The sequence below is a fragment of the Poecilia reticulata genome, chromosome 22 (assembly GCF_904066995.2).
Source record: "Poecilia reticulata chromosome 22, P_reticulata-male-v2, whole genome shotgun sequence".
Taxonomy (NCBI): Eukaryota; Metazoa; Chordata; class Actinopteri; order Cyprinodontiformes; family Poeciliidae; genus Poecilia; species Poecilia reticulata.
Window position 1 is genome coordinate 1,518,846 of NC_088851.1, and position 27,758 is coordinate 1,546,603.

Sequence of the window (27,758 nt, forward strand, 5' to 3'; positions counted from 1 at the left end):
AAACAACAGAAACAATTTCTGCATTCTGATTATTGAAATTTAAAAGTGCTGTGTTGTTCTATCACCCCCGTTTCATACCGGACCACTTACAGCACCGTGTTAACGCCATAAAATGAACGCTCTCTATCGTGGTATCACCCATGGAGGGATTTCTTTATTTAAATTGGTTCATTTTTCAGAGGGATACACAGTGAGGGTATCTGATATTAGTAATTACATGTTTATAAGAGCGATTTTCTGCTGTCCTAACATGGAAGCGGGCAGCCTTCAAACGGAAATAAAAACACTTTTTAAAATAAGTTGCTGCTTAGACATGATCACATGCGAAAACATGTAAATACCAGACAAAGTGAATCACAGCAACGTCATCAGGTGGTGTAACGCTGAACTGATGCGGTGAAGCTAGTAGCAGCTTCAGAACGGAGCTGCGCCAAGAACCTAACAGAAGCTAACAAACACTGAATAGAAGAAGAGCTGCCATCGATACAGTTGCAGCCAAGCATGGTTTAATGTTGCACATTGCAGTTTTACCAAGTTGCTCAAAGTCTAAACTGGCATTGTTGTGCATTTAAGGTGTAAACTTTACCTTCGACCAAACGCCCCCCAAAGGAATCCCAGCGCCCCCCTTTTGTAAAAATGTACGCCAGCGCCCCCTGCCGTCCTCTGAACGCCCCCTGGGGGGCGGTACCGCCCACATTGAGAACCGCTACTTTAGAATGAAGCATGAGCCGGGGAGAACTTGAGTTTAGTCAAGCAACAGTCCTGAAGCTAACTTCAGCAGTGACCCACAGCTGAGAGAGAAAAAGGAACATTCAGTCTCATAAATCTTTAAATCGTCATCTTACCAAATAAAATTATTTCAACTGAAATGCATCTGAAAATCATCACATATTACAGGTGTCAATATGATACTCTCAACATGGCGTTGACACAGACGTAAGATGAGGACATTCATGTTGCATTTAATGTTGTCTGTGGCTTATTCTGGCTACAGTCAGGTGCTATGAGAAACCAGACAAAATCTCCAACGAAAAACGTTTGCAACACAAGGAACCTGATCAACAATTAGTTCAAATATAATATTATTCATGTGCTAGTTTATGACAGTACAGTTCTATCGTGGATTATTATCAACCAAATATGAACATGACAAAACAAGCAAGATTTCCAACAGCACTTGAACGCAATGGAGAAAGTCTGTTTCCCACTTTTCCCTGAATCTCACGTCTGTCTTTGTGTTTCTGCTGTGACCGAACAGGCCACTGTCTCCTGCACTGCGTTGTACATGTTTTACGGGTCGTCGTCTCAACTTTCTCAGCTCTTTTCATGGTTCGCGCTTCACCTCAGATAGCTGCCCTAGCCAGCAGACGGCAGCCTGGGAGCTAACACCCACAGCTCAGAGGAAGTACACAAGTCCATGTTTCTTCCTGCACCTCCGCGAACAGAGCCAGCTCAACATGGTGAGAGTTATGGAGTACCTCCGTTACCTCCAAGACCCTCACCTTGTCGCCCGCTTTCAGCTTATTTGCGGGATACGGGGCACTCTTTCAGAACCTGTTCCTGCCGATAGTTCAACCTCTGACAGCTGCAGGTCAGTAAATAAGGCTCGTTCTCGCAACAACGGGGCTCTCCATCATCACACAGCCGGGGAAACAGGAGATGAACAGTTGACCAGTATGGGAGTTCAGAGGAGGATCTCAGATGTGACTGACCCTAGAAAACTCAAGCATGACATGGAAGACGCTCCCCCGAACGGGGCTGCTCTGTCCCCAGGCGGAGAAAGTGTCGCTGTGCGGGGCAGCACTCTTAAACCCCTCCGCAGAAATTCTCTGACGGGCGAAGCGGGGCAGGAGTTTGTCATCGAGAACCGCTTCTTGTTTTACTTGTTCACCTTCGGGACAGAGTTGGGAAACGAATTGTTTTACATCATCTTCTTCCCCTTCATCATGTGGAATGTGGACGCTTTCGTCAGCAGACGGTTGATCATGGTGTGGGTCTGGGTCATGTACGTGGGACAGTGCACGAAGGATGTGATCGGCTGGCCCCGACCCGCTTCCCCACCTGTGGTCAAAGTGGAAATGTTTTACAACTCTGAGTACAGCATGCCGTCCACCCACGCCATGTCAGGGACAGCCATCCCGTTCTCCCTGTTCTTCATGACCCATGGCCGCTGGGAGGTAATCACTAACACACACCAGGCTACTGCACTGTTGAAAATGTGAAGAAGTGGTCAGGTTCCATTTCCTCCTGGCCAGAAGTATTATTTACAAAGGAAGTTGCATTAGCACACCAGCAGGGCCGGCTCAATGTTGTTTGAGGCCTTAAGCACAGTTTGAATTGGGGCCTCGTCAATCAGCTTTATAAGCATTGAACCACAGACTAAATAACGATGATCTACTCAAAGGGTCACAGCTGAACAGAAATTATTAAAATAGATTTAAATTTAAAGTATGACTCTGTTATACTGTTTTCCTTTTCAGGGAGGACAAAAGTGTCCTTTCCAACTTATATGCATTTTCTGGGCTTTGGTGCAAAGGCCAATGCGCATTTAAATCTACATTTGGCGGTTTTCTCACAGAGGAGGAAGTTCAAACATGTCTTCCATCAAACATGATGAGAAAGGATCATATCTCCAACTCCATCATCTCTCTGTTCTCCTTCTGACCATATGGATTATCAGAGCTAAAAATAACTGATGGTGTGATCCAGGACATGTTACTGAAGAATATCATCTCTGCTGCCCAGAAACTGAACTGTTATCATGTTATGTTGGTCATTAGGATGTCATACAGCAACAGTCTTCAGGCAGAGGCTTCTTTAGATTCATTGCTGTAAAATCAGCCAAAACATGATGACACATAGTAACACAAGATAACAGAAGCTTGATTAGGTCTGTTATCAGTGTTAAGTTAGGTCAGTTCAAAGCCTATTTTGTGTGTTTTGGAGCATATAGTTGTTGATTCAAGAGATCACTCTTGAATGCAGGGCCATGTAGGTCTAGATATGTTTTTCCCTTAATGGTAAACACCTTCATTTAAAAACTGCATTTTGTGTTACTTGTGCTGTCTTGACTAATATTAAAATTTGTTTGATGTTCTGAATCACTGAAGTGTGCCAAAAATGCAAACAATAGAAAATCAGGAAGAGGACAAACACGTTACAATCTAGCTACTAAAAAACCCCAAAATGTAATATATACATTTAATGATGGGCGCAGTTGGTAGCACTGTTGCCCAGCAGCGAGAATGTCCTTGGTTCAATTCCCAGCCTGGGGTCTTTCTGCATGGAGTTTGCATGTTCTCCCTGTGCATGCGTGGGTTTTCTCCAGGTACTCCGGCTTCCTCCCACAGTCCAGAAACATGACTGTCAGCTTAATTGGTGTCTCTAAATTCGCCCTAGTGTGTGTGTGTGTGTGTGTGTGTGTGTGTGTGTGTGTGTGTGTGTGTGTGTGTGTGTGTGTGTGTGTGCGCGTGTGCGTGTGTGTGTGTGTGTGTGCGTGTGTGTGCGTGTGTGCATGGTTCTTTGTCCTGTCTGTCTCTGTGTTGCCTTGCGACATACTGGTGACCTGTCCAGGTGACCCCGCCTCTCGCCCGAAACGTTTGCTGGAGATAGGCACCAGCAACCCTCCTGACCCCACTTGGGACATGGGTGTAAGAAAATGGATGGACAGACGGACGGGCGGGCGGGCGGGTGCATAAATGGTTTTATGATAAAATGGGAATCAAATCAGTTTAATGAATGAACTACAACAAAATGAAATGGAGTATTGGAAAATAACTTCAAAACTAACTAAACAAGGAAATGCAGAAAAAAGTCAGATTTACAGAACCATAATTGCACACAACACTGTTGTAGAGCGGAGTAGCCCCACACTTTAGGGAGGGACAATCAAGACCAAAGAAAAAGGTGAGGAGGACAGGTCCAGACTCAGACCACCCCTTATACCATATCTACAAAATATACTCTGCTACTGGAAGCTGCTAATGACTGCTTTTAGAGGACCAGTTGTTTCAAGCAGTCTGTTTTGTGTTGTCTGTTTCACCTCTGTCTTCTTGACCATGTTTCCCTTGTAAAAGACATTTTAAGTCTCAATGGGATTATTTGGGGAAAAGAAAAGGTAAAAAAAAATAGCTTCTTTAAATATTTGCCCATGTTTTGAATGTTTTCAATAGGGAACGTTTTCTCTCAGGAAGTGATGGGTATTTAATCAGGATGCAGCTAAGAGGCTGAACTATTTATGAGGACATTTGAGTCCAGGACACATTAGAAGTTAATCAGACAGGCTAGAGTTTTACGATGCTCATTTAACTGACAGTTGGCAACAGAAAGCACAAACAGTTGTTTGGTGATTTATTAGAAATATAAATTTGTGACATTGAACTTGACTTAAAGCGGAACTTACAATACAAGGAAGTTTTATTCCAGGTTTTAGATTACCCAGTTTGATAATCACTCTTAATTTGTTGACAAATAAATACTTATGAAACTTGTTCATGTTATCAACAATAACTTTATTCACAGATCTAAAATAATAATAGTAAGCATAAATGATGATACTGTAAAATAAATAGCTGAGCAGTAGCAGAATTCTCTCAAAAATATCAGCTTAGGTTTAAATAACTCAGTTTATGTCAGCAAAAAATGTCCCAAAATTCAATTATTTTAAATCAGAATGAAGTCCGTAGTAGAATCCCATATGCTCAAAAAAATTTACCTGGATTTTTTTATTTAAGGTTCAATTAACATCCTCAAGGGGAATCTTCCCGCTGCTCGGACCTGATCGTGTGTGTCACACATGTTGGGCACCAACACACACACCCCTTTTTAACTATTTACATCTGTCACACCTGAAACTATCCGTCATGCTGCCCAAAATCAGTTTTAAACAGTGGAAAACATTAGATCACACATACGTCAAATAACTGAAACTGTCCTGAAAAACAGTTTGACATATTTACATCTTACATTATTTATTTGGGGCTGCACAGTAGGGCAGTTGGTAGCATTTTTGCCTTGCATGCTTGGGTTCTCTCTGGGTATCCTGGAGTCCAAAAACATGACTTTCAGGTTGATTGATTGCTCTTAGGTGTCCATGCGTGCGCGCATGCGTGTGTGTGGTTGTTTGTCCTGTATGACTCTGTTACCCTGCGATGGACTGGCGACCTGTCCAGGGTGTACCCCGCCTCTCACCTGTTGACTGATGGCACCCCTCCTGACCCAACTATGGATAATTATGTTGGATAATGGATGGATGGATTATTTATTTGAAAGAAACATAAACATAGTGCTTATGTTACAAACTAGCAAGGAGTTAATAGACTTTTCCGTAAGATTCACATAGGTATTTAAAATTATAATCAAATATAGTTATTTACACACACTGTGGATCATATGGAGCGGTGTGTTCCATATAATCTTCAGATAAGCTGTCACTGAGCAATTGTCTTTAGTCCCTATGATTCCACCATTACAAAACACTCAGATGCATGGCATTTGCTAAATAAAAAAGAGTTTACTTCAAAACATAAGATACTATGGTATTAGTTTTTACTAGAGATGTGCCGATCAGGTTTTTTCCTGCCGATACCGTTCACCCATGAGGGCCGATCACCGATACCGATCACATAATTATTTTTATTTTTTATTTTTATCATAAACACTACCGGTTACATTATGTGTAAAAAGGAACCATGAATTCACCTTAATTTAGACAAAAACTTGTTTTTAATAACTTTTTCCAAGAAGAAAACTAAACAAAACAGGCATTCTGCAAATTGTACTGCTATCTGTAATACTATCTTTAACAGACTGATAACATATGAAGGCTCTGAAGAGGCTAAATAATGCAAAGAGCCAAAATAAAACCTCTCAACATTGACAAAAAAATTCAAGTATACAACTTAACATTCAAAGGTTCCATTACAATAAACAATCCAGAGTTACTGAATGAAAACTTCCTGATAGCATGGCGGCTAGCTGATTACTGCTAGTTCTGAGTGGCTGTTTCTGACTGAGCGGAGTAATTATGCAAAGCAGGGAGGAGATAAATTTTTTTTTAGAGATGATCTGTCTCATGTTAGGACAGCGAAAGTTTTAATACGTATGTAAAATGTATTTTTTTAAGTTAGATGCTGCAGCTTTAAGCAGAGGTTTGGTGTGAGAGTCACTACCAGGTGGAGCAGAAGCGGCGCTCCATCTGTGAAATATTACTACCTGTAGCGCGTAGCAGCGGTTCAACAGCGAGAGCAGAACCAGCGTCTTACATCGCAGCTCGAAGACTTAAATAATTTTGCGGGTTATTTGTTTAGCTTTCTGACCGTCATGCCAATAATCCGGGTGAGTGTTTGTAGCTGTGCGCTGCTTTACCTGCTATCTGATCCTCCATATGTCTTTTTTACTGCAGTGAGCCTCGATGTAGCCAAACTCCGTCAAGTATGGCATTGTTTTTATGTCATATTAGCTTTGTTGTGTGCTTCAATTTTCCGTGGCAACACGCAAACTTCCCCATTCACTCAGTGCGTTATAGTTCCACATCGCTTAGGATTTGTTGCTGCGTGTTTGCGCAGTGTGAAGGAAAGAGGAGACCAGCTGCACAGGCAGGCTGCGAAATGAGATGCAGGTGATCGGTATCGGCAACAAGAGCCAATGATTGCCGATCACCGATCATGCACTTTTTCACGAAAATCGGCCCGATTATGATCGGTGACCGATCGATCGGCACACCTCTAGTTTTTACTTGTGAACGTGATATAACGTGCCATTTCCTTTGGTCTAATTTAGCCTTTATAACATCTTTAACAATGAAAGCTTGGCATGGCATGAGGCTGGTGTCTACCGTGAGATATCATCAGGCAAGAGCCTGAGTACACCTTGAACAGGTCAACAAGCTAACACAGGTTAACACAGAAACACAAAGTTTGGACTATAAAGTAATTGGAGAATACATGCTCAGGGAGAACATGCAGACTTCATGCAGAAAGCCTCCAAATGGGATTTGAACCCAGGACTTTCTTGCTGCATGGCAACAGTGTTAGCATGGATCTTGTGATATGTTATGTGAAAGATTAGAATGTCTCCACAATCGGTTAAAGAAAGAGATTGTGAGATTGCTCAGACACATGAACTGCATTTTGTTGCTTCTCCTTCAGCTTCATGAATTAACTGCTGAGTTGCAGGCATGAAATAATTACTTGTCTTAATATTGGTTTGGTGAAAGTTGTAATAAAATCTATCCATCTAAAATAAAATCTAAATAAAATCTATCCATCTATTCTGGCTATCCCCAGTGAGGTTGCAAGGGGTGCTGATGCCTCTCTCCAGCGGTCAATGGGTCACCCTGGACAGGCCGCCAGTCCATCGCAGGGCAACACAAAGTCAGACAGGACAAACAAGCAAGCACACATACACCCTAGGAGAATTTAGAGAGACCAATCAACCTGGCAGTCATGTTTTTCGACTGTAGGATTAAGCCGGAGTACTCGGAGAGATGCTGATTCATATGAAAATAAAAATGTAAAATATATATAAACTAGGACCAGGACTCTTTAATTTTGATAAATTAATTACATAAATTTAACACAATCACATTTATATTTTGCATGTTAAATTTACGTCCGGAACCTTTGCTCTTTTCTGGTACACCCATAAATCTGACAAAATAGCCTGTACTTGCAAGCTATTTGTACATCATCCCAATAGATGTACTTGCACATCTATTGTGCTGCAAAGTGCTGCATTCTACATTCAGCCATTCACTTACCCATTGACACACTGATGGTAGAAAGCTCCTGGATTGTAGCCACAGCTGACCTGGGGCAGTCTGATAGAAGTGAGGCTGCCATGTACAGGAGCAGAGATCAAGCTAACAACCTGCCGATTGCCAGAAGAACTTCTACCACCGTATCCCTGGTGGGGTAGGAGCATGTAAGTGACAACTGCAAGCAACAACAAAGCTGCTTCCCTTGGGCCAATGGGGGCTCATTTATGCTTCAAAAACAATCTGATGCATGTTGGAAAAAACTATTGTGTTCAAGTTGTGCTATAAGGAGTTAGCCTGTCAGCAAAGCCATTGTAGCTTAAAATGGCACCTCCATTCTAGACATGTAGCAGCAAAGATGTCCTAAATGCTGTTAGGGTCCACAGTCCACATTTCTTAATCATTTTGTCAAAGACTTTGCAATTGCGATCAATATATTACAGACCCTGAAATTAACTAAAACATTTTAATTGAATCTCACCACTAATAAAAACAGAATTAAGAATATACTGTAGAGTAAGGGCAACATTACAACATAAAATACTGTGGAGTTATTAAAAATATCATACTCTGATCCAAAGCAGTGACTTGATTGAAGGAATTTCAATTGAAACTCACTCTCAAAACCATATTCACCATGAAACACATCAAGCTTTTTGAGTATCCATGAAACACATTGTCTGATGAAAGCAGAAGGCAGTGAAAGTACAGCGAAGGCATTTCAACAAGCAAAGACCATAAACTGTTAAATGTAGCTGTACTTTGAACTTTATAACTGCACAAGGAGGCATTGTTAATTTTTTCCCCCCTAACTCCATGCAGAAAGAAACAGCCAGTGCTACACAGGTCAACATTTAGTGTTTGATCGTTTTCATGTTAGGTTTACTGGCATACTGACTGTAACAGTCTGTTTACTCTATTACATGTTTCATTTGTTTTATTGCTTCAGGACAGCAAGCATTCACAATGTCTCATAATTTAGACTCTGAAATCTTTACGCAATGCATTAGTAAAACACTGATATGAGTTCTTCCTATCACTCAATCAGTCAGTATGAAATTCTTGCATCACACTATCACATGAAAAAAGTATAACATCCTTATTAGGTTTTCAGTTCTTCAAAAGAAATGCATCAAATGCATAATATAGGTTTTTCATTCATCTCAGAAAAATATGAGTTCCTTTCAGATAAACAAAAACCTTTGCTTCTTCAAACAAATTATATTAAGACAAATGTAAATATACAGTGATTTTAAAAACGTTTTTACAAAAGAACATTTTATGATTGTATGCCAGCTCTATTTTAACAGCAACACATAGGATATCAAAAGAAAAAGAGAAAATTACATAAAATGAGAGAAAAAAAAATGCATTTTATTGAAAGAATAAGTATTTGACCCCCCCAGTGAAACAATTTAATATTTGGTGGCAACCCTTGTTGACCAGCACAGTAGTCAGATGTTTCTTGTATTTTTTTATAAGGTGTGCACACACTTAACCTGTGCAGTCGGTGCCCGCCACGGGGCGTAAAAGCATGTGACGCATTTATAAGGCTTCGTAACACAGACGCATACCGAGTTTTTATTTCAACTCTTTTGGACAGCACGGACTTCAAACTTTATAAAAGTGGTGTTTTTATATTGGTTTTGTGGTTATTTACTTCAAAATAAAGCCAGAAATATGATCGATCATTTCCGCCTTATTTTGTGGGGTCTAAATGTACCACATTTCGTAACAACCAGTGAAAATGTGTTGACAGTCTGTTGCTAGGTAGAACGGAGACACGCGGAGAGAGAGGAGGGGGGGATTTGGGTACGGCAAGAGACTAGGGCGCAGCGATGCTGTGAAATTTACTAAGAGTGTTTCGATGGGTTTTTTAGACTCTTAAGTGTGTTAGTTAGAGTTCGTGGTGTGTGCAGTGTTAGTAGTAGTTTTGCTAGCAATCGCTGCGTGGCTTCATAGCGAGCTCTGACGCACTGAGAAGAGAAAGAATGCGCGCCGGGATGGCCATTTAGACCTCGTCTCCAAAGGGTTTTAAGGAGTAATTTGGCCCACACGTCTCTGCAGATCATCTCTCAATCCTTGAGGTTTTTAGGCATGCGTTTGGAAACGCGAAGCTTCAGCTCTTTCCATAGATTTTGTCTCTCTCCATGGGATTGTGGTCAGGAGACTGGCTAGGCCATCCCATCACCTTGATATGCTTCTTCTGGAGCCACGTCTTTGTTTCCTTGGCTGTATGTTTTGGGTTGTTGCCATGTTGTACTTCTTTCATTTCCAAATAATTGCACCAATAATTGTCACCTTGTCATCCAGCTTCTTACTTAAATAATTTCAGCCTTGTGTAGGTCAACAGTTTTGTCCCTAACATCCAGGGCCGTGCAGAGACCACTAAAGGGGCAGGTGCTCAAAAAAAAAAAAGGCACATCCAACCGTATTTTAGGACAGAATATTTTGTTAATATTCTGTAATATTCTACTTTGAAAGCCTCTCAGCTTTCAAAGTTTAATAAACAATGGTAAATTACAAAATTGTGAGATATACAATCAAAGCTAAGGAGAATCTCTACATAGAGCATAACATTATGCATATGTAAGATATTTTATTAGTAATTTCTTTCTGCAGGTCTATTTTGTTATAGGAAAGTATTGCAATATTCAAACCCGCAATTTAGCAGGATATGTAAATCAGAGCTGGACCACCAGACATATTTTGTCTTTACAGAATTACACTATTAGAAATATAAACAAGGGCTCAATGCAACCTTTTAGTGACTGTAATCTATAACAGAGCTGCCTGTTTGCTGCAGTGGAGATGAAGATGGTCCATTCAGGAAAGCAAACTTTAAGGTGGAACTGCAGAAAAAAACAAAAAACAAATGCAAAAATTTAATTGTTAATGCATGTCACCATGAGAAAAGCCTACTGAGTTTTGCTTAAAAAACTTGTTTTAAACATTTAAATCACACATTTGTCTCATAAAGTGAATTTTTTTTGCAAAACAAACTTATGTCACGAACTAATGTCATAAATCTTTTCTTGCTATTCTAAGGTTTTGTTTGTGACTCAAAGTTTTGCTTGTGATTCTCACATGACTCGTGGGCAGGGCCCAAAATCGCAATAAAGGATTTCTGATGTGTGCAAATAAAAGTTTATGTTTGGCAAATAACTTTTTATGTTCACAAGACAAAAATTAGTTATTTAATAAAAAAATTTTTTTAAACAAAACGAAAAGGAATCATTACAATTCCAAAAGTTTTGATTACAATTTTATTTTACTAAACTGAGGTTAGTTTTTTTTTTTCCCCCCATTGAATAATTGGGAAAACAAATTTAACTTCATACTCTGCGAACCAGACCCTAAACTTAAAGCCTGGGTTGAGTTTTTTCCCCTTCATTAATGACACACTTTTATTACATTCATTACATCCATCATGGTAATTCAGGGTGAGTTATTTCAAATTCTAAATGAATATCCTTGTTGGACTTTTATTTAAGTGTTATTCTCCTTCAAGATACATTTACCTAACGCCAGAATAAATGAAATGTACATTATGCAGCAAAGGAAATTAGAAGATCGGACACATATCCATTATGGAGATGATCGGTTTTGGACAGGCGATGTGCCCTTATTGCATTAACAATACTGAAGAATGACTGATATCATTAATGGTACAGGGAAGAAGCTTTTAGTTATCTTGCTTTGCTAGCAAAGTCGTTAGCTAGCAGCTAGCTAACAGCACATCAACAACAGCCTAATGTCTGTATGATAAAAATACTGAATCGATAGATAAGAACAGTTTCTCCTCACCTGGTTGTCTCCTCCCCTCAGTGGTTCTTCAGAGAAAGGCAGACGCCTGTCAGTGTCTGTTGTATCTTTAGACATCTTTAGACAGCTCTCTAGTCTTGCCCACGGTGGAAATACTGGAGTACATTGGATTGTCTTCTTCTTCTTCTTAACCCTCTGTTGCATAAGTGGGTCCTTTTTGACCCGGTGAGGTCATCTTTTTGCAATATCTTTGTAATGAAAAGTTTTCACCACTTCATATTCCAAGTATTCCTCAAGAAACATGTTAATAATATGCGATTCAAATTTTTTAATTTACCTTTTATACATTTTAAGAAATAGCATGTTTTATGTTACTACCAAATTCTTCCATGAGTGGGTCCAAAATGACCTGCATTCATTTCTTATGGAATTTAATGGGAATCTTTGTTTCTTACAAACCTGTGACTGTCAGGAAAACATTTTTCTGTGAACCAAACACACTGAGACCCAAGTGTCACCCCTGAATAATATAATTTTACACAGCAAGAACTCTTTTGCTTAAGTATTATCTTTATTTTTTTTATCTCACAAATGTGTTTGTGTCAATCATGAGTACTGTGACAGTTTCATTATCATGAATCAACATATTAGCCTTATTCAAAGTTAGCCAACACTAGTTATCTAAGCTAACATTACCACCTGTACTTTATTGTGCATGTGTATTATTTGTGTACGTGTCTCTGTGTGTGTGTGTGTGTGTGCGTGCGTGCGTGCGCGCGTGTGTGTGTGTGTGTGTGTGTGTGTGTGTGTGTGTGTGTGTGTGCGTGTATGTGTGTGTGTCTGCGTGTGTCTCTTTGTGTGTTTGACACCCTGGATGAGAAAACCAAGAGAGAGAGTGCGTTGAATGACACGTTTAAAGTTTTCCTGTGGCACACTTACATTGTTTACACCTATCATGGTAGGAAAATAAATACATTTTCTTTACTGAATAAATTTTGTCAATTAAAGGTTGGACACATTTTTCAGTGTAAGAATACAATAGGAATTCATTAGCTCACATATCCTGGCAAATTTTTTGAAGTTTGTTATTTTTCAGAGAATATGAATGATAAAACAAAAATAAGTATTTCCCTCATTGTTAGTATTTGACTGAAGCCATTCATTATCCAACAATATTTGCACTTTTTAAACAAAGAATGACTGAATTAATAATGACCCTTTGCTGCTTCTCCCACCACACAGGCAGTGAAATCAAACAATGTTTAGAACATTCATTCATTTTCACACTTATAGAACATCGCAGTGAACTAAACCTAAAAATTGTCCCCTCTAATTCCAAGAGTACCAAACCTACATTTAGGTTTGATGTGAACCTACATTTAAAGCTGCAGTATGTCATTTTAATAATAATAATAAAAAAAATGCTTTTTTACTTATTTTTTAAAACTGTCACCATGTCCATGGTCCATTGTCTTACATGGTTATCCCATACACAGGGAGAACATGCAAACTCCATAGACTGGCCGACCAGGGCATGCCTGCACATTTGCAGTTAACAATAGTCACCCCACTGTTGCCAACTCAGAGACTTTCATGTGATATTTAGCGGCATATTAGAGAAAATAAAATGCTCTCATCCAAAATCTGAACATTTTTGGCTAAAAAAAATGCTTAAAAAGATCAGCAATCGGCCCTAAAACTGCATTCAATGGGCCCCTACTTAACATAGAATATATACACACATATTTATGATTTACTTTGATTAAATTATTCAATTATTAAGTTATTCCAATAGCTAAAAATTAAATTTATACCAGGTGAGTCTTTCTTGCCAAAGAATGTGGACCTGTACTGGACTGATTCTCTACCTTCACATAATTTTAACAGCTCCTGGAGAAGTTTCATAACTTATAAGTTGATGTAAAAATAATATTTGCTTATTTGGCCACATAAATTATTATGCTCAGCAGCAAACAACATATTGCCAACTACAGCTTAGAGTACCTCATTGATAAATCAACATGTAACCATGTAGCCTGATGTAAAAACATTTTGCTAAACAAGGTCAAACATTGAGAGGTTTCAATTATTGTCATCAAACATATAGAGCAAACCACGAGAATCAACTCATTTAAAGTTAGAACTCAGTTTCACAGAAATACAAAGACACTAGGATAAATGTTTTCCTGTTGAACTGGACCGTTCAAGGTCGTTATCACACTAATATTCTATTAGCAGCTCTTCAGTTCTTTTTGATAAACACCACATTACCAAGACACATGAAAACATACCTTGATCTTTGCATTTTTCTCTTCTTCCTCATTCTTTTTCTGTCCCTGAAGTATAAGTCCTTTTTTGTGACATTGCTTTGCTAACTTATCTCAGCCCCCCGTAAGCAGCCGTTTAGTTTGCTTATGCCCTAGGCCAGTGATCCCCAAACTACGGCCCACGGGCCGAATCCGGCCCACCTCCACATTTGGTCCAGCCCCCTGAACAATACCAGAGAGCATTTAGATTTTTTTTCATATACCGTATTTTCCGTACTATAAGACGCTACTTTTTTCCTAAGCTTTGAACCATGTGGATTATATGTAGATTTTTCTTCAACCACCAGGGGGCTCTTTAGCAGGAAGTGAATCATTGGAAGTCAAAATTGGAATTAAAAGAAGAAAGCGCCTATTAAAACGGAATTAGGTTTTAATAGGGGATTGGAATTTGAGAATGTTGTTGATCAATTAAATAGCATTGAGGGGAAAAAGAAGATTTTTCGTTTTTTAAATAGTACTGGGCTCATTATGAGAATTTGAGGTATAGATATTAGGATCCAAAAGATGGCAGTAGTGCAACAATAATGGATGCAAGCTGCCGTTGAAATCTAAAGAAGAAGCAGAAGAAGGAAAAAGTAGAAGAAGAAGAAGAAAGCGCCCATTTTCATTTAGCACATGCTAGTAGGAGACATGAAGGATCAGCACTTTTACTGTTACAGTTACCGTTCGGAAACTACCGTAATCAGTTCAATCTAAACTTGGCAACTTTTCTTTTTCCAACCGTAATAAATGTGATATTCAATTGACCTGTTATGACTCAAATTTTGGGTGTCCGTCCCCCTCTGCTGCTGCTGCATCGTTGTGGAAAACCTGGAGCAGCAGAGATATCTGTGGCTTATAGCCCGGTGCGGCTTATATGCGTTTACTGTTTTTTTTTTTTTTTTAAACTTTGGGGTTGCGGCTTATAGTGTGGTCTGGCTTATAGTCTGGAAAATACGGTATTTATTTCATAAATAGTGTTATTTCCTGGATTTTTTCTGTGAAGAACCCAGAGAGGGTTATTTGGTTGTGCTTTCTGGAAAACAATATATTTTTACATTTAGGCACTCCTGCAATCGTCACACTTTTTCTGTTACAAACCGACTTCGGCCCCACACCAGAGAAGGGAAAAGTTATGTGGCCCTCACAGGAAAAAGTTTGGGGACCCCTGCCCTAGGCTGACCTCGAGAATCCCTCATCTTCCATTTTTCTTCAGTAAATCCCAACTAGTCGTAGTGAATATGTCTATTTCCTTTTCTTTTTAATTAGAGGTTTAACACTTCTGATTGATGTTTTGAATTACTTTAGCATTTTGTCATGTTCTTTTCTGGTTCTATAAAGTCCAGCTACCCTCAATGCAATTATTTTTGCCTTTGTTGTGGTATTGAATGCAATAACTTACGTGCATCCCTGCAAAGAACTTTCAGACATAGTAATTACAAGAAACAGATCATAGATGAGAATGGGTTTGAGGATATTTAAACTCATGTGCATCTACTTGTGTGCATCTTATGGCCAAAACATCTGGTTATATAAACTTTTTACCAGAATGCTCCCGGTTGAAGTGTGCCTTTTCTCATCTCTGCAGTACCCTTACACCCTGGGCTTCAGCTTGGCCCTCTGTTGGTGTCTGTTGGTCTGTTCCAGCCGGATCTACATGGGGATGCACTCAGTTCTGGTATGTCTCACACACAGTCTCAAACATGGAGCCAACTTTGACACTTCCAGCCCCAAGTAAAGCTGAAGTATTATTATTAGTGGTTTATTTACATTACATTAATCATTAGCCGATGCGTCATGCCATAACTGAACATGCTTAGGGAGACGCAAAATGGCAATATTAATAAACATTCTCTTGTGATAATGGTGCAAAGAAGGATTTTACATAAAATCAAAAAAGTATTGATAACCTGATCTCTTTATGAGACTCTTAGTCAGAGGTATCTTCAAATTTAAGAGCTACAAGAGATCTTTTCTGCCCAAAGCCATCACCAACTACAGTGACTCTTTAATTAAATGAATTACAACAACATTTAATATCCCTTTTGGATCAAAAAATTACTTTTGAATATGAATGTGAATTTAATATACTGAAGTGTTCACCAATCACCACTGCCCGTCAGAATAACAGAAAATACTATAGCAACAAAAACCCATTTAATGTTGTTCCTGAAGGCAACAAAGATTACTTAAGTACATTTTCTTACATTTTTGCTTGTCAAGCAGTCTTGACAAGCAAAAAGGAATTCCTTATTTTTAAAAAACTAGCTTTGGTTTATGTTTTTACTCAGTTTTTAGCTTTTTTATAGTTCAAGTTGTTCTTGCAAAAAGTTAAAAGACAAAGATCTGGAAGTGAAATTATTTTTCTCAAGACTGTATGTGCATAATATAAGAACACTATCATTCACTAAATTTCATAACATGGTAATTAAGGAAAAGTGGATATGAGTGAGAATAATAATCCCTCATATATATAATTTGAATTGTATGCTTCTGTAAAACTTCTATTGGATCTAAATTTGAATTAGATTGACCTCCACGGTTCTACACACTAAGATATGCAAGGCAGAAAGAATGAGAAATACATGCAAGGCTTAGAATTTATTACATCACAGATTTTAAAGGATTACTGAGGATTTAGAGTCAATTATATAAAAGCATACATTTTATGTAATTGACATGTTGTTGCTATAATAATGTATTATGGATGACAACCCAAATAAATTTGAGCTCAAAAACTCTTAAGTATTTCAGTATCATCAGGTTATTTATCTCAAAACAACATTTTCAAAATACTTTTACCAAAACAAACTAAGTTCTTATCATAGATACAAAAAAAATCAAGAAATTCTGTAATACTGAAAATATACTTAATTTAAAGTTATAATCATATGCCCTAGCCATAGACCGACATTAGGTGAGTCTTTGAATTTCCACTGTATTAATATTCTTCTGCGTCAAGCAAAGTATAGAACATAATTATCTGTGCATGACTTTTTGAAGTAGCTCCTATCACTGACATTAAAGACATTTTTCCACCAGCACATCATACACTAACCAGTTAATGTGGGCTCAGTCCTTCCCCGCATAGCGAGCTTTTACATTATACAGTCTGTTCCTCATTATTGTGGGCGGGCATGAGCAGCAGCAGCTGTGGTCAACTCTCTGCTGATGTTAATGCTCCGCACTGTCCATTCTTCAGAGAGAGGAGCTGCTAGCAGCGCTGCTAGTTCATGGTCATTCTGCTGCAAAACTTACTGCATGTCTTTCAGATGCTGCTCCTGATTAAACTCCTCATACTGAGCAGCTCTTTGACGGCATATCCACAGCTAAACTAAATGATGTGTGGAGTTTTCAGTGACATAAATCACGAGCCAATCAGCAGCTGTCAATCAAATGGTTTTGGTGCCATACCCTGCTCGGTGCTGCTAGAATTACCCTTGAAGTAGGTATGAAAATCTGAGAACAGCCGGGCAGAACCACACCGGATCTGCTAATGGAAAATTAATCTGGCCGGGGCAGAACGGGACCGAACCGGTTAGAGGCGGTGTAGTAGAACAGCGCTGTTGACTCAGATTTTAACCACCTCTGATTCTTTCGGTCTCTAAGAACTTCTTTGATAGCTGTAGTAGCTTTTTAGTCCGACAGAAAATTATTTACTACACTCTAAGAAATAATCTTGTAAATTTACAGTAACATACTGGCAGCTATAGGCGTCAGAAGTTTACTGTAAATGCACAGTAGCTGTACCGTAATTAATCCTGACAGCAGATTACAGTCAATGCAAGTACGGTACGGACACTGTGAAAGAACGGTAAACTTCTGGCGTCTATAGTGTCGAGAAAAGTCGAGCTCATCCCACTTCCCCATGCTGGAGATTTTAGTTTAATAGTAATAATAAATAAAATTGCCTTAAAATTAATTACACAGGTGACGTCAAGACCCAACAGTAGAGTCAGACGGTAATAAAATTAATCTGGTTGTGTTTGTTGTTATTGTGTCCTGCAAACTTAGCTTTAATTCTACTTTTTTCTATTTAATCATAAAAAATCATAGTCAGGCAGAAAGAGAGTCATGGAACAGGAAGAGCTGGTTTCCTGAAGAAAGAGGAAGTTTTCCAGTTTGCATCAGTATAAAAATAGTTCAGACCATTCCTTATTTTAAAGCATTAAAGGTTTTTAAAGAATAAAATCTAAACATTTTGAGTAATTGGATAAAACCCGGAGTAAAATACTTAAATTAATAATAATAACTTATAATTAAGCCAATAATTAATATTGGTTTAACCAGTGGTTGATGTCGGTTTGATTATAAGAATATTTAAACTTACTCTTACACTTATGGAAGTACTTAAAGGTGAAACAAGTAACAAGTAACGTAAGTAAGATTATAATAAGAATAACTAATAAGTTATGGTTATTATAACATTATAAATGAATGTTAAATCAGAGAAACTAAAAGGTTATAAATGTGATTTTGACATTGAACTTGAAATGGTGTAAAATGTTGCAACTGTAATTAAAGGTCACTGATGTTGTGTTGAAGGTAGATAGTAGGTGAAAGGTCAGGGGGAAAGAGGAACTGAAAGGAGAGCAGAGGTAACCAAGGCCTTATTGCTAAACTTTAAGAAAAGGTTGGGCAGGAAACAGACGTAGGAGGACTCTTGAGCAACTCGGGGACATTAGAACAGAGATCAGGTCATCGGGTCTCCAAGGGTCTTCATCCAAGGTGGAGACCCATCCACCTTGGATGGGTCTAAAAGCAGTCAGCCAATGCTTGGACAGTCATTGGCTGACTGCTTGGCACAGTAACAAAGCCAGCCAATGCAAACACACCAAAAGGTGGATAAACCCTTTATAAGGTGGGTGCAAAAGAGGAATCTTTGGTTGGATCCTTCAGGCAGCTTCGAGCCAAGATCGAGATGGACAAAGAACTCTGCAGCTGCAGAAGAGCCGGGGCCACAGAGCTGAAGACTGTTCTGCACATGGGGACCAAACCGTTAGCCCCACAACATCCATCCATCCATCCATTTTCTTTCACCCTTGTCCCTCAGTAGGGTCGGGAGGGTTGCTGGTGCCCATCTCCAGCTAACGTTCCGGGCGAGAGGCGGGGTACACCCTGGACAGGTCGCCAGTCTGTCGCAGGGCAACACAGAGACACACAACCATGCACACACACACCTAGGGACAATTTAGAGAGGCCAATTAACCTGACAGTCATGTTTTTGGACTGTGGGAGGAAGAGTACCCGGAGAAAACCCATGCATGCACAGGGAGAACATGCAAACTCCATGCAGAAAGACCCCAGGCTGGGAATCGAACCCAGAACCTCTTGCTGCAAGGCAACAGCTCTACCAACTGCGCCACTGTGCAGCTGCCCCACAACATGTGACTTCAAATTGCACTTCTCACATCAACTGGGTTTAGACCCCAAAGACAAAGACCAAGACAAAGATGAAGATAAAGACGAAGATAAAGACAAAGGCAAAGAGGAAGAACTGGTGTGTTCCTTCCGTGGGACCAGGAAGATCGTGAGACGAGGAGAAGGGAGCTACAGAGCTGCAAGACAAGAAGCTGAGGACCGCTACACGCATGAGGAAGTCACCCTGAGGCCCGAGACCTGCCGCTCTAAGTCAGTACTCTTCCTGTACTGGGAACCTCCTGCTGCTGCAGCACCTTCTTCATCATCAGGCCAGTTCTGGGGTTCAAGATGCCAAACTCTGTCCGTCTCTCTCAAAGTTTCCCTCTTTTAGCTCTCAGTGTCAGCATTAGGGAAAGATAGCCTAGATTATTGATTTTACTTATTTGATTATTTCTGCTACTGTATTAAGCTGTATAAATATATAAAAGCTGTATACTGTATAAAATACTGGTATCTATAGCTGCCAGTAGTTTACCGTTCTTTTGAAAGAAAGGTAATTATCATTTTTCTGAAAGAATGATCAAAAAAAATGCTGGTACCTACACACGCCAGTTTTTTTGTTTTTTTTTCATCGTTCTTTCAGAAAAACGGTAAAAAAAAATTTAAAAAAAAAGCTGGTGTCTGTAGATACCAGTATTTTACTGGACATGTACCTTTTCAATCCTGTAATTACCTTTTAAAGTGTTAAATTCTGTAATGACGCCAACACACCGCAGATGTAGTACCGCCAACATGATTTATTAGAAATAAGAGCGAGCTGCTATTTCTTAGGCTGCAGCTGCGCCTCTAACAAATCGTTACACTCAACTGAATAGCTTCACTGCTAACACACACTGAACTCTCCGCTCTTCCAGTGTTGTCAGATCCCGCTCCCCTGATCCCTCGACCACATGACAGGTCCACATCACATGTGAGTGGAAGTCAGCAGAGTCAGATAGGGGAACCCCATAACACTACACACTATACACAGAAGAGGATGTAGTTTACTGTAAATGCACAGTAGCTGTACCGTAATTAATCCTGACCGTAATTAATCCTGAAGAGGATGTATCACATCCCTAACCCTAACCCTGTGTTATGCGAAGTTCTGATTATGCAGATTATGCATTTTAGAACCGCACCAATTGTAGCACTTCTAAGAAGCTTACACTGGGTTAGGTATTAATGTTCTATGGTAAAACTAAGACTATACTTTAAAAAGTAGCATTACAGTTTTCTTGGTAGTAACCTTCAGAACAGAATTTTTATTTAAAGGCACCACTATGCCTCAAACCACACATATTTTCAGTATATTCAAACATTCAAAACGAATAACACATAAATATTCCTCTGAGAACTGGTAAAAAAAATGCCTTCAAAGTCAATATATAGCTTCACTAACACTGAAATAAAAATTGAAGACTTTCAGTTTACAGCGACATAAACTGTGTTTAACTCATTAATATCTACAATCTTATGAACATAAAAACACAGTTCTAAAAGATATATCCATGCTTTGGTAATCACTAAGCAAATCAATGAAAAAGGACTTCCAAAATCTAAAATTCAACATGGCTGAAATAATGTGGAATTCTAGTAATAACAGGGTTTTAAAATGTGAACTATTAATGGTTTTCAAGAGTCCAAGTGGCACTTACTTTATTAGATGCAGATGAAGGCACCATCCAACATGGAAAAAGAAAAGACAATACAATTTAGATCCTGAATAATATGGAAACAGAAATATTTCAAAGAAAAGAAAAGGACAACAACTAACCTGAATGAGATGCCACTCAAATCTATCAGGTTTTTGATGAGGGGGGAAACCTGAACATTGACTGTCACTTTTTCTTTTGAATGGTCTTTCCTGTCTTTTTGGATACCATCTTCCCATGACTGGCTTTTGTGCCCCTTTCTGGGTTAATCCTAATGAAGCGACTAAAAAACAAAATCAAAAATGGGAAAATTCCTGAGAATATAAATAGTGTGGCATTCTGAATACAGCTGGAATTCCGCCGTAAATTTACAGCCATTTCTAAGAGTGTAGATTACCTAACTTAATATACCAAAGCACGTGTTTCTAAGCTTGATCTGACTCTCATGAAAACCATAAAAGATGCATTACAGTAGCTGTTTATGCATTTATAAACTCAAAATGTTGGAAGGTCATTTCATGATTTGAGATTCCCATCCCAGTATGTTTTCTCTGCTTCATGCAGACAACAGTCATGCTGTGGATTCACAGATTCTGTTTCTGTGCTTCTTCCCTGCAGGACGTCATCGTTGGCATCCTGTACAGCATCCTCATCCTCTTCTTCTTTCTCCCTGCATTGGACATGATTGACAGCTTCAACCTGAGCTCCCGCTACGCTCCGCTGGTCATCGTTTCCATACCCCTGGCCCTGGCCCTCTTCTCATTCACCCTGGACACCTGGAGCACTTCTCGAGGTGACACGGCTCAGATCCTGGGTGTGGGTGCTGGCGTGGCCCTGGCGTCTCATGTAAACCAGCTCCTAGGTTTGATGCCAGACCTGACGGCGGATCAGCTCCCTCTCCTGGTGCCTACTGTAAGTGGCGGCCTGGTGTGTGGCGCTATGCTGCGGTTGGTTCTGGGAGTGATAGTCCTTGTGGCGATACGGGCCTTGATGAAGGCCATCACCATCCCACTGGTGTGCTGGCTGTTCAGGGTGCCCAGCTCAGACTTGAGGAAGGCCCGGCAGCATGTGGAGGTAGAACTCCCGTACCGCTACATTGTTTATGGGACCATGGGCTTTAGTGTGCTCTTCCTGGTTCCACTGCTCTTCAAGTACATGGAAAACTCATGAATGGATGTAGCTTCAGTGCACGGTCAGTCTCCAGGCAGGAATTGGAGAGCCAGCATTTCAATACTGTTTTTACATCTCCAACCAGACTTTTTCCTCTTCCACAGGAAGTTAGGGCCACAACTGACTGAGATGCATTAAAGCCTTAACACTGAACTCCTTCCTCTCTTTCTTAACCTTTCTGCTGTTTTTTCCAACAGACTCAGGTAAGCTCTGGAGCAGGAGGAGGGCGAGGGAGAATTTCCTTTAAGTGGCACTCTTTTAAAAGATGAACCTGTGGAAAGACAAACCTATCTATGTTGGTGTGTTTTTTTACACTAACCACACCGATGCCTTTTTAAAGACATAGTTCAAGAATTTTAATGAGAGGTTTTGCTAAAAGGTTATAAGCAGGTAATATCTAACCTGCAGCAGATTGCCTCTGATTAGGCCTGTACCTGGTGCTTTCATAGTCATATTGACCATTCAAAGTGCTTCAACATTACAGTCACAGTCTCCTTGCAGCACGTCCGCATGAACACACCCAACACTGGATCAGTAGGTAACTTGGGGTGAAGTGCTTCCTCCTAGGGGCCAGTTGGGGGAATTGTCTTCAAATACAAGTATACAGTCCAAACTTAGGCACTATGATTAGACCAAATGCAGACTACGCAGCTTAGCCACATTTATTTTAACACCTTGTATAATCAAGTAAAACTGCATTCGGCATTCTCACTTCTTAAGATTGTGTTTCTCTTTATTATTATTTTTCAATGTTCCATACCTTTTTCTGCACTCAAGTAATTCTGCACTTAACTAATTCTGCCATTGTTTATATATGAATTTCAACAATTCATATATCAAATCGTTCTGCTTCTTCTGGAGCATTGTACTATGACTTCTGGTAAATTCAACTATTATACTTTTTGAAATACAATTACAAATTTTTGCAGATTTCAACCCCATTGAAATGCATTGAAATTCTTCAGAATTCCACAAAATTCAGCAACAACTTTTGCTCTTTTATGGTTCACAACTTCTGTCTACTTCAACTTCAAAGCTCCATTCAACTTTTAAGCAAGACACAATATGTTAAGAAATCTTCAGATGATACCGCTTATGCTTTTTCTAAAATTCCAATTTAAGTTTTATACAGATTTTTGGCCATTGACAGAACTTGGCCAAATGGGGAAATTTTTCTGCCATAATCCAAGAGCACACATGTGCTCTTGGATTCTGAAAGCAAGATTTAATTTCTTTTGTTCTCAAAACTTGTAACACTTTTGCTTACATTTTCATTTTGAAAGCAGGACTTCATGCCTTTCTTAAAACTTGTAATGATTGTACTCAAAGCTTCTCCTCACGCTCACACTTAGTCTCTGCTCTGAGCAAATCTTTGCTTGTAAAACTCTCGCTCGCTTGGAAGAATTTTCCTGCCATAATTTAAGAGCACATATATTCAGGCTGAAAACAAGTTATCATGTCTTTTGTTCTCAAAACTTTTAATACTTTTGCTTACATTTTCAATTTGAAAGCAGGACTTCATGTCTTTCTTCTCAAAATGTGTAACTCATACTCAAAATAAGAGTGACAGCTCTTATACTCCTTGCACTCACACTTAGTATCTGCTCTGACTCTCAACTCACTTACGAAACATGAAACTGCCTTTTGGCACAGTCGCCTAGCAACCTCTCAACCAGTAGAATAAAAGTGTTGTACTGGGTGTGTTTGTTTTCTTCTAGCAGGTGTGCCTGTGTGGCTACTATCGATTATAGCAACCTGCGCCCCCCACGGGATGTAGGGAGAAACAACAACGTCAGCTTTGTGCTCCGTGTTGCACTAAACATCCGCCAGCAGTGTGCTACTGATCGCTAACAGCTACTGATCTTCAGCAGGATTTTGTTCACCCAACCAAAAACAACATAGTCATGACATGATATCTATCATGTGTATCTATCTTTACACCACTGTATCCAACGCTTTGCATTGCACTTGGTGATGTTTGGCTTGGATGCAGCTGGTTACCATGGAAATCCATTACATGAAGCTCTCTGTGTACTGTTCTTGGGCTAATCTGAAGGCCACATGAGGTTTGGAGGTCTGTAGTGACTGACTGCAGAAAGTTCGTGACCTCTTCGCTCTATGTGCTTCAGCATCTGCTGGTCCCACTCCGTCAGTTTTCTTGGCCTACCACTTGGTGGCTGAGTTGCTGTCATTCCCAAACACTTCCATTTTCTTATAATACAGCTGACAGTTGACTGAGGAATATTTAGGAGCGAGAAAATTTCTTGACTAGATTTGTTGCATAGGTGGCATCCTATCACAGTTCCACACTGGAATTCACTGAGGTCCTGAGAGCGAACCATTCTGTTTGTAAAAACAGTCTGCATGCCTAGGTGATTCATTTATACACCTGTGGCCATGGAAGTGACCATGACTCCCATAATTTGGATGGTTGAGCAAATACTTTTGGCAATATAGTGTATGTACTGCAGGGATTGTGAGTTTGATTGCAGACCATGTCGGTTTTTGATTGGTTTGTTTAGATTGTGCTTCACAATAACCTAACCAAACAAAAACCAACGTGCTGGGTTGTTTTTATAAAAAACCAGAGCATGTGAAGTACAATCCAAACAGATTTACACTATATTTAGACTCCTGATAATGCCATAAAAACAGTGAAAGTTTGCTTGTTCTTTAGAACTACTTTATGAAAATATAACCCTAGTTTTACCTAACATATCTTGTGAAACTGTCACATGTTTTAGCACATCTTCAACCATAAAATGTTAAGGTTATAACTTTCTCATCACAATCATTTTTAAAAGCCCAGATTAGTTTTGCAGGAGGCTGAGGCTAATGAATAGTCTAAAGGGTACCGTAAGTTTAATCAGTCTCTGTTTAAATAACCATTCAAATTATTGTTAACATAAATTGCTTTGTTAGTTTTTAGATGGTAGAATTCTGCTTGACTAGCTTTTAGCTTCATCCTCTGGGTCCAGCTACTGTAGATTTGGTGTTCATTTGGTATTAACTAAATGAACACCAATAAAATCTTCTACCACAGGTAATGGTAACTGGCTGACATTAAAAATAACAGAACCTCACATTAAAAATACTGAACTGTCCCTTTAATACCCCCCCACCCCCAACTCTGTAAAGCTAAATTATCCCCGAAGATTATTTTATAAAGATGTTAAAATTTCAGTTTTAGTATTTCTTTAAATGAAACAAGGGCACTGTTAGAAAACTTCATGAATTTCACATGCAATAAAATCTAATTGAAAGATAAAAAAAAATAAAAGATTTAAAAAGAAATGAGGCAATGACTTTCTCAGACAGGAGAAGCTAAAACTATTTTGTTAACCCACTGAATGTTCAGATGTGGTTCTTTATTCCAAAGAGTTTCCTTTAACTCCTTCTATTCCTTTGACTGAAAACGTTCATGATTGTTTAAGACCCAACACTGTTTGTGTAGTGTGTATCGGTGTGTTTAAAGATGGTGATCTTGTATATCTTACAGAACCTCACATTAAAAATGCTGGTATATATGAAACTGATATATTTAAGGTTTCCTTTAATTGCACATGTGCAGTGGAATCCACCGTACAAACTACTGAAGGGCTTTTCCTATTGTTTTGGCTTTTATAGACAACAACCTTCCAGTTTGTCACTCTGGGGTAAATTGTTGCTGTTCCTCCAACACAGTGAAATGTTTCTCCTGAGCAGTTCACTCCTTCACCAAGTCTTCCCTCACTTCTTTCTTGTGCATAACCACTTTGTCCCTTTCTTTTTCTACTACATCTCCTTAAACTGATTATTTTCTAACTAAGTACTTTACATTTTCACATCAGTTTATTTAACTTTAACACTTCTCCTGAATTTAAATTCGGTTATGTGTATAATTCAACTGAACACGCTCACGAGCCGCCAGGTTTTCTGAAGAGAAAATAAATTTTAGATTTCATATTTTACAGATATACAGAAAACTGACAAATATGTAAAAAGATTTAGTCGTTGAAAGTTTGACTAAAACCAAAATGAATACAGCAAACTAAATTCTACCTAAAAAAAATAATTACGTCTTTCTGATAGATCACCTGTATTTGAGTAATATAAACTAATTTGTATGACGGTTAAAGTGACCAATTTAGCAGATGGGATACGTTCTTTGACACATTGCTCTTTTTGTACCTCAAAAGCAGGTCTGAACGGCACAGAAGTGCAATAGTATGAAATGGCGAAGGGGTGAGCTGAGCAGCTCTGGAACATGTCTCCGTTTTTTATTTTGATGATTGCTTTTTGCTTTTTCCTGTTAGTGTGAACCCTCGTGTCCTGTTTAGATCATTTGTGATGAAATACATATTCTACTTGTATTGAAGATTGGTTCTGCCATAGCTTGAATATAAACTTATATTTCAAATATGAAGAGGGACATTTGTACGAAAATATTGCTTTATATAAGTCTGTTGATGGGACTGCAACCCAAAAGAGTGAAATTTTTGTATGGCCACAGTCAATTCAATGTGAAAATATAATCTATGCATACAGGACTGGAGTATGTCACACTGCAAGCTCCATTTATCAGTCCATCAATAAATGGAAACCAAGTTCCAGAAGTTCATCTTCCTGTTAGTGTCAGACACTAAGATAATGGAGAGAAAGAAGAGGAGACAGCAACTCATAGCTGAAAAAGGAGGACAAAAACTAGAAAGGGTATCTTGCAACATTTTCATTTTCCCAGGTAATATCAGACTGATATCTGCCAAAGGTCTTCTTTGGTTGAGAAACAACAGAATTGGTGTATTTGTCACACTGAACAACCACTAATATTGGCTTTTGCAACCTGACTTTTCTTCTAATGTCATTTATTAGAAAGTTTGTTGAAAAAGGCACACATGGTATAAACCTGACTTTAATAAACAAACAGTTTCTCTGAGCTACATTTAGCTAATGGGTTGTCTGCCGGTTGGCTAACTGCTAACTGGCTACCTGCTGGAGCAGATAGCTGGGCTAGTTATCCCCCTGATTCAGGTTGGGGTATTCTGTGAAGAGCAGAACAGCAAAAAGGTCGAATATTCTGGACAAAATGAATGTAAAACATAAAAAAAAACAACAACAAAAAAAAAACTTATAGACGACATTGTTCTAACTTTAATAATTAGTGTTATTTTAGCAGCAGAAGGAATATTTGTTGGGTGTGTGTGGATTGCAAGCAATCAGTCAACAATCAATATCTGCAAGCAGTCATTATTTAATTATAAAGTGATTGTACACAATGTCCTTTCATAAGAAGAGCAGCAATTGACCACTTAAGTGTTAATTATGTGTTTCCGTGTTCCAAAGGTTACATACATGTTTTTATATAAATCTGTAACATTTCAGAAAGTGTCCTACAATCAATTGCTCATTGTCTTTGCTTATAGTAGATTATATTTTTTAATGAAATTATTTAGTTATGAAGGCAGAACCCAAAACATTTCTGAGATATACTGAGTAGACTATCATACAGAAAGTTTTTAATAATCTATTTCCTGAATTTTTAAATCTTTTTAGAATATTTAATCTTTTATTCTGCTTTGCACTGTTTAATTTGTTTTTAAATCGGGAAAACATTCCTGTCATTGAATGGCATTTTGGGGTTTCCATTTATGAGGCTCCCAGATAAACATGTCATGGGTTGATTTTATTGTTTTTTTTTTTCAATAAAATAAAAAAATAATATATATA

At 38.8% G+C, this 27,758-nt stretch overlaps 1 protein-coding gene across 1 annotated transcript; it reads left to right on the forward strand.

Annotated features, from left to right (window-relative positions):
- The first annotated feature begins 1,177 nt into the window (after window positions 1–1,177).
- On the forward strand, window positions 1,178–27,758 carry LOC103458086 (sphingosine-1-phosphate phosphatase 1-like). The gene is made up of 3 exons (XM_008398656.3): window positions 1,178–2,177; window positions 15,416–15,505; window positions 21,501–27,758. The coding sequence occupies exons 1-3, from the start codon at window positions 1,458–1,460 to the stop codon at window positions 22,050–22,052; spliced, it is 1,362 nt and encodes a 453-aa protein (XP_008396878.2). The 5' UTR covers window positions 1,178–1,457; the 3' UTR covers window positions 22,053–27,758.

What these genes read in the sequence shown, in the direction of transcription:
- LOC103458086 (XM_008398656.3), top strand. Translation starts at nt 1,458, where the DNA reads ATGGTGAGAGTTATGGAGTACCTCCGTTACCTCCAAGACCCTCACCTT. An exon ending in TGACCCATGGCCGCTGGGAG is followed by an intron (nt 2,178 to 15,415) that starts GTAATCACTAAC and finishes TCATCTCTGCAG; the next exon opens with TACCCTTACACCCTGGGCTT. An exon ending in TGGGGATGCACTCAGTTCTG is followed by an intron (nt 15,506 to 21,500) that starts GTATGTCTCACA and finishes TCTTCCCTGCAG; the next exon opens with GACGTCATCGTTGGCATCCT.